This window comes from Sphaerodactylus townsendi, linkage group LG03, assembly GCF_021028975.2.
Source record: "Sphaerodactylus townsendi isolate TG3544 linkage group LG03, MPM_Stown_v2.3, whole genome shotgun sequence".
Taxonomy (NCBI): Eukaryota; Metazoa; Chordata; class Lepidosauria; order Squamata; family Sphaerodactylidae; genus Sphaerodactylus; species Sphaerodactylus townsendi.
Genome location: NC_059427.1, coordinates 101,601,446 through 101,617,926, shown reverse-complemented (window position 1 = coordinate 101,617,926; position 16,481 = coordinate 101,601,446). Strand labels below are relative to the sequence as shown.

The window sequence follows — 16,481 nt, the reverse complement described above, 5'->3', positions numbered from 1 at the left end:
CCGTGGTTTTTTCCTTTATCCTCCCCACCTACTCAGCTTATAGCCTTCTATGTTAGCTAGGCTGGGAGGTTTCATTTTAGTTCTATTTCATTTTTAATATTTAATTTAAAGTCATTTATATTGGTCTGGGAGACTGGCATGAGATGGAAGCGATATCTATCTCCACCCTGCCTCCTCCTCCTCCTCCTCCTCCTCCTCCTCCTCCTCCTCCTCATGCCAGGAAAGGAGTAAATAGCACTGTGGCAGCTTCCAATGCAAGTGCTGATATCAACCAAGCCACCTCCCACGATAGCCCTGAAACTGAAGCTGAAATTGACACTGTGCCAGAAGGGAGGTCAGAGTGCACTGGATTACATTGGAAGAACAAGTGAGTGTGAACATACATCGAGTTGTGGGAGAGGCAGGTGACTGGAGGACAGTCTAGTCTGGAGGGTGGCCTGGGGCATAAACTGCTACGGACCCCAGCGCTACCACTGTAGCTGGCTTTGTTCGCTCTGCGGCTGCTCAGTTGCGCCAGCTCCACCAGCCTAGCCATCCCAGCCTGCTGCTTTGAGGAGAAAGGTCCATTACCACCACTGTATCAGAATCAGCACTGCAGAGACTAATGGATTCTATTGGTTTCCTGAATGCTCTGCGGGACCCTGAACCCACTGACACACTCAATGGCCAAGTGAGAGACTGGAATTCCAGGCGGTTGGCCCCTTACCTCTCCCAGACTGACCTGGCCACTGTGATCCATGCTACGGTCACCTCTAGACTTGACTGCAACTCGCTCTATGTGGGCCTTCCCTTGTGACTGATCCGGAGGCTGGTTTGTCCAGCAGGTGGTTGCGTGACTGCTCACAGGTAGTTCGAGATGAGACCACATCTCTCCTATACTGTGCTGCCTGCACTGGCTTCCGATGGAGTACTGGATCATTTTCAAGGTGTTGGTATTAACCTTTAAGGCACTCCACAGCCTGGGGCCCTCATACCTTAGAGACCTTCTGTCCCCCTATGTCCCCACCTGGCTCCTGCGTTCGGCAGAGGCCAACCGACTGGTGGTCCCAGGCCCCTTCGTAATGTGGTTGACCTCACCCGGGCCAGGGCCTTCAGTGCCCTGGCCCCTGCCTGGTAGAACTCCTTGCCACCATCTGTCCATGCCCTGCGGGACCTTGTACAGTCCCACAGGGCTTGTAAGACAGAATTATTCTGCCGGGCCTTGGTGGGGGGGTTAGCCATTGAAGTGCCATCCGCTACATTCCATCTGGTGGTTGAATTTATAACATCTAATGTTGTTACATCCTTGTCTGCCCTCATTGATGCAAATAGAACTGCCATCTTGCCATTTAAAATGTTTATACTGATTTTTATCTCTGTTAATTTATTGATTTTAAGTGATTTTATATTGTTTTCGGTTTGCCATTTTATATGTTGTAAACCACCCAGAGACCTTCAAGCATAGAAAATTTAATAAATAAATAAGTAAATAGGAATCCCTGTAAATTACATTATTTTGTTTATTTGTGTAATCGAAATTAAAAGTTAACATAAACATAGTTGCTAGTGTTCTCTTTTGCTGAATGATTTAGAATTATTGTGTTACTTTATTTGCATGTATTAAGTTTAAATTCTATTTTAATCAGAATTTATATTATGAATTAAGGTAGGAGCAAGAGAGGGACCAAGTTTTCTAGCCAAGTAAAGTCATAGTTTCATTCTTCCTCAAATAGCCCATAAATATTCTGCATATCTTGAAAAGATGACAGCAAGTGAAAAGAACACAAGTCACATTTCTCCCACATACTTAAATAAAAATATTAAACATTAAAAATATAATATTTGGTTGAAAACACTGAGATCTCACCACACTACATTGCAAGATCTTGGCTGCCATTTTGAGGAAAGTAAGTGGCCAAAGAGAATTACCAGCTGCCACCACTTTCCTCAGATAGGAATAGGAGCTGCAACCAAAGAATAAGCATTGCAGATGAGCAGAAGGGTGGAGGAAGAAGAGAATGGTGAGTAGAAATGGGAGCCACCTCACTACACAAGGACTGCAGGCAGGTAAGTGGGGAGAGTTGCTATCAGCATCTCTCCCCCTTGAACAGGTACTGCAGGTGAGTGGGGAGGGGAGGAGTAGGGGCTTCCACCAGAGATAGGCATAGCAAGCAGCAGGACGAGGGAATGTATTGGATTTCCCATGAGTCTAAAGGGTCTCCTGCCTGTTCTATCTCATAGCTATGGCTTTCTTCCTCACACAGAACAGATCAACGATTGAATCATTATTAGTAGGGATGTGCACTTTTTTTTTTGCAGTCTTCAGGTTCCAGTTTAAAAAACCCAGAAATGTTTGAAAATATGAAAAAAGCCAAATGACCACATTGGTACGGGGTGGGGGGTTCCCAGCTTTTAGGAAAATTTTCAAGTCTATCAAACCCGATCCCCAAAAATGTGAAGCCTCCAAAGTCTACATGGGTCTTGGAGCCCAGTGTTAAACTCTGCAACTGTCTGCTACCCCTGAGACTCATGTGGACTTCCGAGGTGGCATGGCAGATCTGAACGCTGGGCTCAGCTCAATCAGGCTCAGCATCCAGTTCTGTGCTGCCACCACCCCCTCCAAAGTCTATGAGTCATGAGCCAGCCCTGGGAAAAGGACTGAAGACACTGTGCATTCAGGGTTTGCTTCTCACGAGAAAATGTAGGCAGCAGAGCCAGTTCCAGGCCCTTCCTTGTAAGCTCAGGCAGAGCCCAAAACTGTGCAACTGGGAGACCCATCACAATCTGAAAGAACTGAGTAGCGAGCCAGCTGCTCAAAGGAGGCAACGACAGAGGCTACAGCTGCAGAATCAAAGGAGAAGTGCTCGCATTGCTGCTAGGTATGACAGAAGGCTCTGTGAAGTGGAGATATCTGCATCTGAGGAGGATTGAGCTCTTGCAGGATCCCATCCTCATTAGGCAAGACTTTCTATATATACCCTGTCTTGAGCTTGGCTCTGCCTGGGTGCAATGAGTGTACTTCCTGAGTGTAAGAATCAATAGTTGTCAACATTTCCACAGGATGGGCAAGGACAGAACAACCCAGACTGCAATCAGCAATGAGTGTAAGATCCTGGTCTTCTGACCTCCAGCTCCCAGATTGCCTGCCTGATCTCCTGTCTGTGCCTTGACCTTGGACTACCTTGACCATGCCTTTTCTTGCTGTCTGCCCTGACTCCGGACTGTTTGACTAAGCCAGCATTCAGCTGTGCACTCCCACCACCACCTCCAAAATCCACCAGCAGGTAGAGCCAAATACTCAGCTCAGCCCAGTGTTCAGCTCTGCACCACTTCCAAAATTCAGGTAGACTACAAGGGCAGCAGCACAGACCTGAAAGCTGGGCCTGGCTGGGCCAAACCCAGGTTTTAGCTCTCTGTCACCGTGAGGACTGTGGCAAGTCAGCAGGTAAATAAATGAAAGAGGAGAGGGATTCTCCCCTGCCCATTTTTAAAAAATTGCAGTGAAACTGAAGCAGCCTGAGAAATGCCAAAAGAGATAGAGAGAGAGAGAGGCTTTTTCAGGACTCACTTTTTCAGCTCACTTATATTATTGGCATTTGGGGGTGGGCAACCAAAACCTTCTAATAAGGTATTTTTCAGGGTGGATGGGTTTGTTGCAGAGTGTACATTCCTAATGATTAGATCAACATGAAGATATCTTCCCCATGTCTAACACAAGCAATACTGCCCCATAATATTACAAAAGTGCAGACCATGTAGTACAGCTACATAAAATTATGACTCTAACAGGATCGAAGAATCCCAGGACTGAATTCCCATTTAGTCATGGAAGTTTCCTGGGTGACCATGGACCAGTCACACAAACTCTGTCTAATCTACCACATAGGGTTACTGTGAGGATAAAATGAAAGACAGAAGAATGTATGCCAATTTTGGGTCTTCTACAGGGAAGACAGATGGGGCAAATAAAAGAAGCAAATAAAATAAAATTAAGTGGACATGATTTTTTTTTTAAAAAAAAATTACTGTCAAAGTATCATGACTCCATCAACTTAGATGTCCAATTGGTTTGTTATAAGAATTAACAAATTAATTGCTGCTATTCCACATGCAAGCCATTTTCAAAGCCTTTCTTCTTTCCTCTTTTATCTTTCTCGGGGGGGGGGGATTTCATTGTGAGGTATATATTCAACCTTTTAATTTTTTGAAAATTATTACAGTTCTCTTTACCATTCTTTTTTCATATTTCCTGTGAGAACAAGGAAATCTCTCACCTTTTGATGCTTCTGAAAACAGCAGAAGTATCCCAACATGCCATGCTGCAGTAAAGCATGGAGCCTTCCATGGTGCTTGACAGAACCATGTTCAATTTGTATTGTTCTACCACATGGTTAGATCAAGCACAAAGGAAAATCCCATCAACAGCCAGAGTCAGTGTTAGGCAGCCGCTAAAGAGAGAGGAGCGTTGAGAGGAAGCAGCATGGAGAAGCATAAGCTGGAGATTTCATTGTGAGCTGTCCACTTCACCCATGCATAAAAGAGCTGGAGTTCCAGAAGTCAATACATATTACAATAAAAGCAAAAAACACCTTGTTGCACAAACTGTTAGTGAATGAAAATAACCAGAAACGTTTGAAGGTATAACTGTTATGAAGAAATTGTGAACTTCATTTATACCACCACAAACTAGCTTTCAATAGTGGATTCCTATGCAGAATTACTTGTCTGAGACCACTGAAATCAAGAAATTCTAGCAACTCTGCACAGAATTGTACTGTTAGCCTGTTAGCATACTGTCACCATTTGCCATATCATGCCAATTTGGAAATCAGTATTCAAGCAAACAGATTTTATGATTATATTAACAATCAGTATTTAACATTGCCTATATGTTTTTTCAATACAGATGATTTTATAGAAAGGACATAGGAAATAATCTAGTCCAAGATATTTAAATGTTATCATTGCTCTCTTGTAGAATGTCAACTAGAATATTTGAACTGCTTGATGGTTGAAATTGCACTCAGTATTGGTTAGGAGTCCATACTGTTCCTCAACAATCTGTTCTTCTTCCCACATTGTCAGTGTAGGACTTTCAAAACCTCTTACCCAGTGCCAGAGAAATAGCAGGCAGCTGGTGGCAGTGTATTTCTCTGAGCCAATTCCAAAAAAGATTGGTAGAAATTAGGAATTTCACAACATTTTCAGCCTGCTCTATATCAAGTGTGAGTACTACCTAGCAAACTTTCACTGCTCTGTATCTGTATTTGTTGTTTAAGGAAAGAAAAAATAAGCCTCTTATTAATGTGTCCAGAGATGGGGCTGTCTCCCATTACTCTGCAATCTTTCCCATCCCCTCCCCTCCTCCTCGAAGCCAGACATGAGAAGAAGCTGCAGAGAACTGGCTGGATTATGTGGGCAGCAGAAGCAGGCCTCAGCTGTTCCGGTGAGAAGAATCAATAGGTCTCAACATTTCCACAGGGTGGGCAGGGACAGAACAGCCCAGACTGAAATCAGGAAAAAGGGCCTAGAACTCTGGGGGGCCAACCCTGAGCAAGCAGGTCTTGACAACCACTAATAGTCTGGGATAGGGAGCCCCAAGAGGGAAGTAACCCTTTTGGGACAGATAAAAGGGACACACAGGAGAAAGCCAGGGGAAAGGAAGGAGAGGGATGAGAAGTGTGCAAGAGTGCTATAAATGACTTGTCATTAAAGTCTGCCTGCTGGAAGTTGCTAACCTTAACTCCGTGAGTAGTTCACAAGGGCACCGGCCTACTTTGCAAAGATGGCGAGGAGGGGAGATGCCCACAAAATGGTACAAACTTACAGAGTAGGAATTTGTTTCTCTCTAGTAATGTTCACAATTGTTAAAGTCAATAAAAACTTACAAAAGTCCTACCACATTTTAGGGCCATTTCATGTGAGGTGTTCACATAACTGGAATAATTCATGGTGTGTGTGTGTGCATGTGAGAGAAATCACTTCGGAATGGCATTTACATGATAGTATGCTTCCTCCCAGAATCAATTTTAGGATGTTGAAACCTTTACATACATCATGGCAGCTGCATGGATCGCCCAGGGTGTGGAAATCACCACTTCCAGCACAAAATCAGCACAAACCAAACAGTTATTAGATGTAGTAGCAAGGCTTATCAGTAAAACACATTGTACAGAAAAGCTCTGAAGGAGCTCTTGATCTCTGATCATCTTCTGAGCCAAACAGTTATAGCAGCCCAGCCCAGCCCAGTGTGCACTGCAAGCAAGTATATTGAATTTGCCATCTATGACAGTATAGAAGCAGTGTAATTTTTTTCCTAAATGAAAATAACTATGCAGGAAGATTGCCATATGTAAAGCAGACCACAGTTAGAGTGAGACAAACTTACATTAGAATCTGATATGGATTTGGTCTATTTAAATCAACTGGCTTAGACTGGAATGATAGCATAAAATTGAACTGTGATACTAATGTCCTAATGTAAAAAAGGTTTCTCGTGACCAGTTTGGTTTATTATTGATCTTACAATGCATGTGAAAATATATACATTAAGAGCAATGAACACTTTGGGCTTGCACTATTTTTTATTCATACTACTTTTGGGGATAGAGTTCTTTTGTATTATTTTGTTCAGGTGGGCACTACTATTTTGCCCATTTGAAATGGGTTTAGAAGAAAAACACTGCTGCTGCTGATGATACTGGCTGCCATTATTTAAAATGATCTTTAGTTATGTTAAGGTCTTGACCAGGGCAGTGAGGACAGAGGAAATTTTTCACCTGTCCAATACCGGCCAACACATTTATCAAGGGTGGAAATCCAAAAGTAAACACTAATCAACCTATGCATTTGACATCTTCTTAGATCTGTGGGGAAAAGCAATGGCAAACTACCCCACAAAAACGGCTTGCCTATAAAATCACTGCTCTCAGTGGTACCCCAGGGTCGGACACGACTGAAGGGGAAACTTTACCTTTTTACCTAGATCTGTGTATCTGACACCCTCTAGGAAAAAAAGCAATTGACACTTGAAAATATTCACCATCTAAATTAAAATTACTGCTGAGAACTCTCAAGTACAGATATGAAGCACAGGCAAGGCCTGCTTTCTTCCATATATGCTAACAATATCTCTATTTGATAAATGGAGGATAACATACTCTAACAGAGAAAATTCTGCTGTAATAATAGAAGTTACACAGAAGTGTCACTTAATGATGCAGGCGGTTATGTCTCTGTCTTCCATATTTATACCAATGTACCTATCTTCAATTTGGATTGAATTACTGAGAGGCAGCATCTGACAGAGAGAGAGATTTCTGTTGGCAGATGGCTCATTGTCCTACATTTATTGTTAGTTATGTTACTGATGTGTATGACATCTCTTTGGCATTGTAACAGGTAACAAAATCAGTTAAACAGAATAGGAATCAAATGCCACTGATTCTTAGGAGATGCATTTGGTAATCAGAGTTTCAAATGAGAAACATTCTTATTGTTACGGTAGGATTGGGGAAAACTCTAGTGACTTTCTGTTTCCTTTAAACATTCTTTCATTAGCATGGAAACCACAGAGCATGGACAGATCAATCAATTGCTAGTCAGAGGTGACAGAGAGGAGAGAGAAAAGCAACAAGAGAAAACAGAAAGAGACATTTCTCTGAGCGGAGCAATATTTTTCATGCCATTGGCAGCGTACAGAGTAGAGCTACACACTAATCAAGGAGCCCTGCCAATTCTAAAGCAAAGCTGGACTATCAGTGAGCAAGTACAATCTGCTGCTGGACTTTTTTTGATTTCCCCTTAGAAAACAAAGCTGTACAGCAGTTATCTTAATCAAAAGATGTCAAGCAGAAGACCCTGCTGAGGAGAAGAGTCTCTGCTGAAATGGAACTGGCATGTCTCTTTGGACACTTGGCTGATATCAGGCAGGTGTTGCTAACAGAAAAGACTATCATGTCTTTTTATTGCTGTTGCTGAAAATGGCACTATCCTCTTTTTTTTTCTGAGAGCACTGAAGCGTGCAGGCTCATTCGTCTTGAACATACAGTGGTACTGGCTGCCGGGTTTTAAATTGGTCCTGATGCAGAGGATTTAAATCCATTCTGTGAACCCTAATAATCTGCAGATATTTCTTTCCTAACGGATAGTGTGAAAGTTTATTTCATTATAGTATTCTGATTATTTTCACTTTGAGCCTACCATATTGCCTTCAAAATGAGCAAAATATTAAACTGTAACAATTAAAACTTCTCACCTATTTTTTCGTCTCTCCTGAATACAAATACAATCTTTTGAAAACACATTCCTTTGAGGGGAAAAAATCTAAGTGCGATTTATAAGTGTGAATGCCACCAATATGTATTTGAAAACATGTGCATCATTCCACATTCAGGGTCCTAATATTAGATGAACTTGAATATGTACCTTTGTTGGTAAAACCAAGTGTACCCCTCCTTAATTCCTAAAATGGTCTTATTCATGTTTCTGAATGAAAAAAAATATGCAGGTATATCTTTATAAGATCGTTATGGCCTCCATGTACTGTAAACTAAAAGTTAAGGCTATAAAACTCAGTTCTTTTAAAAATTAAACCTGACACATGCAATAAAATAATTTAAAATTTAAAATAATGCACTACTGCCATCCATAAATGAATGGTCTCAGGTTATCATTCCTGAGCAAAGTTTCTGATGGAAATTTAAAAACCTAACAACAACAAAGGACTTTCTTTCAGGTCCACAAAGTGCAAATTGTATTTTAATTTAACTCTCCCTTTGATGCAAATATTATAATTAAAACTAAGTCATTTTGATAAAATTTCTTTAAAAATTGCAAGAGTAATTCCAGATTGGTAATGAAACACAGTAGTAGAATGCTTCCATGTGCTCCTCATACTATTGGAAACAGAGTGTGCTGATCCTCAGAACAGTATCTAAACTGATTTGGACTACAAGATGTTAACACAGAAAGTAACACACACACACACACATACAATGGTCATAGTATTTACAATCACCAGAAGCAAACTTCAAATAAAGTAAAAGTAGATTAATGCTTGCGCAACTATATCCATATGCCCAATGTTCCTTCAGTACACAGCACACAGTACACAGCCCCCAATGGCTGATACCTGTTGCAGTGGATGTCAAAATGTTATACCAACCATACATATTGAAATTATATACTAAGAGAATGGAACGTTTAGCATTCAAAAGAATTCCTGCTTCCCAGTTCCAATGATGAATGCTTTACTTCTTGATATTCCAACCAGAATTATTGGCAAAATGTTCGGCCTGTTTTTTTTTAAAAAAATAGCTACATATCATTCAGCTTTTTCACAATGTTACACATTCCCAATATACTTTAATTCCTGACAGCATCCTTAGTCATAAACAAGATGTGATTACAATTACACAAACAGAAGCCAAGTTAAGAGTTGCTTGGAAATAACTCTAGAATTCATAGCACTTTGGAGTGCTCAGAATAAAGTAGTTTTTTTTCACAGCGATGTCTCCCTGCAATTTATCCTTTGTGCTTCTACCACTAGTGAACTCTACTATAACAAATAAAATTTGACTTTTCAGTTTAAGAAGTAATATCTTCCTTCTAACGTGTTCATGGGCAATGGTGACACTTGAACCAATATAAACGAAATTATTGATTTTTTGGCCCCGACTTCTTCATACTTTAAAGTCATCAGACATCACTGGCAAATTGCTTTGGACCAAGTATAGCTTTCAAATAAGTCTACTGATCATGTAAATTTCACACTGGGATCCTAACTGAGCTCTAAATATACAATTCTATTTATATGATTAACAACTACTATGTAAGAATGTCTTAGATAACAACTACATTTATTATATTGGAAGAGGTCAGTTTATGAGTTGTCATGGCTCAGTGAGGAGAAAAAGTTTTCTTCCAAGGGTACATGTCATTTTTCATCCAACGAAAGCAGCACCTCCTGCCATTTGTTTTTCACCATCAGAAACAAAATTTATCTTGGTCCTTTTTTGTGGAAAAGTGAGTAACAATATTGATTTTAAATCAGGCAAGTTATTCCATCAATGATGACAGTCTGGATGATGCTGATGGACAGTGCTGTCAAGTTGCAGCCAGCTTATGGCAATCCCTTATGGGATTTTTAAGGCAAGAAACATTTAGTGGGGGTTTGTCATTGCCTGTCTCTGGCTCATTCCGCACAAGCAGAATAATGCACTTTTAAACTGCTTTCAGTGCTCTTTGAAGCTGTGCAGAATGGCAAAATCCACTTGTAAACAGTTCTGAAAATGGTTTGAAAACGCATTATTTTGCGTGTGCAGAAGGGGCCTCTGAGTAGTGATCCTAGACTTCTTTGGTGGTATCCCATCCAAATACTAACCAGGGTCAACTCTGATTGAGATCTAAGCAGATCAAGCCAGCCTGGGCATCCAGGTGAGGGTGACACAATTTATCCAGCTAATAATCTCATGGCACAGAAAAAACTGCTCATACTTCAAACTTGCCTGATACAAGTCATAAACAATGCTATCCTAAGTAGAGTTATATCCCTGTAAATTCACTGGAGTCAGAGGGTTTAGAGAGATGTAACAATTGAGGACTGCATAAATATTGAACTATACCTACTACTACAACAAATGTAACCCATACATGAACAGACTGTGACTTTTGACTTCATGAGCCCATGTCCTTTTGGTGATGCCTGGAAAATGAAATACATACTAACAATAGAGATCAATGAATGAAAGGATGTAGCTTTGTAACACTTCAAATCAGTTACAAACGTATTACAGGTTAATTTTAATCATGATTTGTATTTTTCATGACTATTACTGGCAGAATGATATTGCAGTATAGTGTATCTCAAAATGACTAAAACAAATTATAAAACATTTTCAACTCTTGCTGGTGAGAGATTTAATGGTAAAAAACACACCTACATTTACTCAGAAACAAAGATGAATTTTTTCGTTTCTAAAAGAATCAGACATTTGGCACACAGGTTCAATTATACATTATCCAGTTTATAGACACCACAGTCCCACATTCTTTTAAAATTACTTACTATCTTTTAAGTTAAAGAAAGCACAAGGCAAGCTAAAGGTTTGGCTTCTCTTTAATGCATAAGGTAAATAGGTTTTCTGGAGGACTAATCCAATTTTCCAAATTTAATTTTAAAAAGATGCTCCATAATATCCATTATAGCAAACACTGTCCTACAGATTGGATTAGCAGGCTCTCCGGACCTGCTTATTTCAGAACTGAAAGTGCAGTACAGCCTGGATAAATGAATTACCTGAGCAACGGAACTTCTTGCTCTTGATCTGGCTGATTCGTTTGTTGGCAAGGCGACGTGGGCTGCTGCATCGAGCGCCGCTGGTTTCTATTGGATTATCCTGCAGGTAATCGGCCAGCCACTTCAAATGGCAGTCGCACACAAATGGATTCTGAGCTAAATGCCTGCAAGAGGGATGGGATGTTTAACCAGAAGTGACCTGTGACACTGTACTCCATCATTGTTTTTTACAAACACAAATCTGAAGAGTAGAGTAATTGAATCAGCTTCCAATGCACCAGGCCTAGCGGAAGCCACATGGAGCTGCCCTTGAATGGAAGAAATTCTTATTTTTTTAGCTCATTACATTTGCAGAGAGCCCTTTTAAGCAGGAAACAAAAATTAATATAGAAAAGTGTGCTTTAAAGGGCACAGACCTACTGTCTACAAAAAACCACTTTTTTCACCTGGGAGCCCAATACAGAATGATAAAGCTGAATGTACCAAAAAAACCCACCACCCTTAAATGTAAACGGATGTTTACTGCAAAGCTAAAGCTTTCTAGAGATCTAAACATAGATTTGTAAACCGGGGTCCATTAGATCACTGGGCAAAATCATAGATGAGTCAGAGGTCTCCTATCAAGAATGATTTTTTAAAAAAATCTGAGCATAATGATTAAAGCTTGTAGAATCCGAAATACAACTTTTCCCTCTCTGAGGCAAAAAAGCGGGATATTAAATTTTATCATCATCATCATCATCATCATCATCATCATCATCATCATCATCATCACCATCACCATCACCATCACCATCACCATCACCATCACCACCACCACCACCACCACCACCACCACCACCACCACCATCTGGTGGCAGAGGGTGACAGCAAGTAAAGGAAACAGTGGAGGAGAAGAAATATGCGTAGGCCGAATGGAAGTGGAGAACAGAAATTTACTGAAAGCCCAGAAAAACCAAAAAGGGTACGGAAAAAATGTGATTAAAACAAGGACTAAAAGCTGGTACAACAAAGCACTGCACAGGCAATTTCTGGAGAATATCAAAGACAGAATAACTGATTTTAGCCACTCAAGAGCAGGTGACTAGGACAAATATGATCAAGGCCAGCATCGAAAAATGTGCATATTGTGCAAGGAAGGTGATGAAACTATAGATCATGTGCTGAGCTGCAACAAAAAGATCACCCAAAATGAGTACAGAGGCCAAACTCAGTGGTCAAGATGATCCACTGGAATTTATGCAAGAATTTACAACAATCAGGACAGTAAAAACTGATGGAAACATTGTTCAGAGAGTCTTGGAAAAAGAGATGGTCAAGATCTTGTGGAACCTTTGAATCCAAATGGACAAAGTGTTGGTGCATAACTCACTGAACATCACAGTAATCGAGGACAAGAAAGTGACCATCATTGACACAGCAATACCTGGTGAGAGCAGGGTCGATGAAAATGAACATGAGAAGGTCACTAAATATCATGATTTGAAGGTCAAGATTTAGCAACTATGGCACAAACCAGCTGAGGTTGTCCCAGTGGTAATCGGCACCCCTAGGCGCCATTCTGAAAACACTAGGGCAGCACTTGAAACACCTTCAAATTGACAAAATCAACATCTGTCAGATTCAAAAAGCAGCCCTGCTGGGACCCACAAGAATACTACAACGATATGTTACAATGTCCTAGGCCTCTGGGTGGTGCTTGAATTGTAATGAAAGGCCAACAACCAGCTAAAGAACTAACAGCTGTGATATTAAACAATTTTTTAAAAAATTAAACAAAACTGATAATAAAATCTATAATCTAACTAATACATATCCCAAATATTAGTTGAACCTCAAACACTAATTTTAAAAAATCACTGTAACATCCATGAGAAAGCTTATTTATAGAAATATATCCTGCACTGTAACTGCAGTCTATTTTTCTGTTTTTCATACTGAGATGGATGAACAAACAGCATCTCTTTTCAGTTTGATCTTGTTTTTATCAGAACAATAGCAAAAAAGTGCTACTAAAGTGTCATAGGCACAGCCTTGTTAGCAGTTACTGATTATATTAATCTGAGCTAATTATATATGACTAGTCTAATTATTCTTTATTTTGTTGCTATCACTGCAATTAGCTTGTACTTAATTTCTAACTCAAATGCAAGACTAGGTTTTTCCATACATGTGCCACCAAAAAAGAGGGGGTCATCTTATATTTGAATGCAAGGTAAGAAGACTTTTTTGTGTGCGTTTGTGTGTACATCATTTTAAGGGGGGCAGCTTAATGCATAATTTTTATATTATAAACATGAGCATACAAATAAAATAGTGACAAAATCAAAACTAAGGAAAGTACCACAGTCCTTTTCATGCAGTGCATCTGCTATTGTGTCTATCATTTGTCCAACAGAAAGCTTTTTATGTGCATATCGCTCCAGTTTGGATCATACAGTTTGTTTCCATTCCAGGAATATATGTGAAGTGCAGAAAAACCATGTGGGCTAGTATGCTGGTCTAGTGTATCCAAAATGATTCAGTGCATGTAGCAACCAGTGTTTTAAAAGAAGAACAGTATGTTTTTATATCCTGCTGTTCTGTACCTTATGGAGTCTCAAACTGGCTTACAATCACATTCTCCTCCTCACTCCACAGCAGCCATCTTGTGAGATAGATGGGGCTGAGAGCGTTCTGAGAGAGCTGTGACTGGCTCAAGTCACCTACTTCACATGAAGAAATGGGGAATAATATATAGTTCTCCAGATTACAGTTTACCACTCATGATGAAGGAGTGGGGATTCAATTCTGGTTCTCCAGAATAAACACTCTTGACCACTTCACCACACTGTTTTTCATGATGTACATGATGTACTGCTCCATCAGTCATGTTTTTTAAAAAGGGCCTGTCTGAATGGCCTTGCTCCCATATGGCTCAATAAAACAAGGTGTTTCAAAGTTTGTAAAGTATTGGGGAACAAGACCAGCACAAAGTTTTGACTTCACTGAGCACTGGTAATAAGGGCCTCCTAATCATTTTTTTAACCAGATATTTATAACAGAGCTAAGCAGCCTAGCTTATTATTTTTTTAAAATTCTCATAGCCTTGTGATGAAAAGCATCCAAAAAAATGTCAAAATACTATATGTAACATTTCTAATAAAATAAAACCATTTTGACTCCTCTCTTATAACTTGATACCATTTCTGACTGTAAGACACAAAGAAAACAAAAATATATCGAATTGATATTTTGAAAAATAATATTTTGCTGGGGCCTAAATGACTCAAAAGGTACAATGATATATAACATTTGCTCTTTGAGAGTGGGAATGTAATTGTACATTTTATTATCCATGAGATATGCAGTTTTGGGTAGGAACTGATACCGAATACTTTAAACCATGCAAAGCCACAGAACATGTTTCTTAGGGAATGTAGTTTAGGCTAGGGTCCAAAGAATAGATATGCACTTGCCAGAGAAAAGCGCATAGTCAGCCTGAGCTTTGTTTCCTGATCTTGGAAGCTCTTCTTTAAATGCATATAATGGCAGGTATGTTTAGCAGAATAAATTTGGCTATTAAATAAGGAAGTAGTCAAGTGCTTTTTACCTAGATGAAATATTTCATCTTCACATCCTAGCCTAAACGTACTAGCACATACTAGCAATTTGTTGCAGAACTTGATTTGCCGTTATTTTTACTGCACTATACATGTACAATAATATGAACTCCTCACAGCTGCCTGAAATGGAATGAGACTTTATAGCAGCAGCAATGCATCAACACCAAAACTTAATGATATACACTAAGACAAGGCCAAAAAGTAGAACTGGAAGGAGCATTTCCTGATATTTCCACATACTTGCAACAACAGACAAGTATGTGGAAATATCAGGAACAGAACTACTTAATATGGATTTTTTTCCTATTAACATATGCATTTAGTCTCTGGCGCTCAGGTAGATAAATTACCAAGGATTGAAGGGTAGGGAGAGAACAAAAAGTATTGCTCCCTTCCTTCAAGATATAGGTGGAATGCATTATGGAATGATGCACAATGTGTGGAGACTTACAGAGTTTGAATTGATTGTAGAGGCACAAAAAGTCCTTTGCTGATGGTCTGAAGTTTATTGTCATACAGAGACAGTAAATTGAGATTATGAAGATCTTGAAATGTGTTTACTCTCAGGCAATTGATTTTGTTTGCGTTCAGCAGTCTATAAAAAAGAGATTTAAAATGCATACATTTACAAAGTTTAGCTTCAGACAAAACACTAAAAAGCAAGGATCAGTTCTTAAAACCTTTAGCCTACCAAACCCCAGTCAAACAGTATAAAACCCCAGTCAAACAGTATAAAAATCTAATAAATAAATAAATAAATAAATATAATTGTTATAGGTGTGTAAAGGTATCATGTACTCCCAAGCCCACTCCAATCTTAGCATATTTTTTCTAATTTTTGAATACCAACAGGGTTCTTTACATTAGTGTCCACAAAACATAACATCCTTGCAAAATGCAGTAAGATTCAGTGTGGATGCAATAGGATTATAGTCATTATTCTACCCTTTTCTATTTTATTATTGCATAATTCCATGAGATAGGTGCCAAGGTCACCTAGTGAATTTCCATGGCAGAGCACATATTTGAACATGAGCCTTCCATATTCCATTCTGAGGTCAGTAACACTAGGCCACCTAGTACTGGATGTTGCTGCACTTGGTGGTCTTGTCTAGTTGTTTACAGAAGGCTACTTGACGTTTTCCCTTTAAAATGGAAACAGTTTCCTTTAACTACTATAGGATGTGGTGGCTGCTATTTTTGAAATCCTTTGGATGAGATAATTTAAATATATTATACTACCTGAAAGAAAGCCTTTAGACTATGGCCATTTATTTATTTTTTTATCTTTATTATTTATTTGTTTAATATACAACTTATCCCTGAAATCAGCCTGCTGAGGAAGAGTCATGATGGCTTTTGCAGAGGCAAGTCCTGCCTTACAAACTTACTAGAGTTCTTTGAGGATGTAAACAGGCATGTGGATAAGGGGAAACGAGTGGGCATTGTCTACTTGGATTTCCAAAAGGCTTCTGACAAAGTTCCTTACCAGAGACTATTGAGAAAACTCAGCAATAAAGGAATAAGAGGGGAAGTCCTCCTATGGATTCAAAACTGGTTGAGATACAGGAAGCAAAGAGTGGGTGTAAATGGGAAGT

At 39.5% G+C, this 16,481-nt stretch overlaps 1 protein-coding gene across 2 annotated transcripts in view; it reads right to left on the bottom strand.

Moving 5' to 3' along the window:
* SLIT3 (slit guidance ligand 3) overlaps positions 1 to 16,481 on the bottom strand; it is a 585,281-nt gene that overhangs the window by 170,802 nt on the left and 397,998 nt on the right. For both annotated transcript variants that reach the window (XM_048487936.1, XM_048487937.1), the window contains 2 exons: positions 15,335 to 15,478; positions 11,279 to 11,442 (listed from right to left, as the gene is read on the bottom strand). In XM_048487936.1, the coding sequence (XP_048343893.1) occupies positions 11,279 to 11,442; positions 15,335 to 15,478 (308 nt within the window). The remainder of the gene's footprint in view (positions 1 to 11,278; positions 11,443 to 15,334; positions 15,479 to 16,481) is intronic.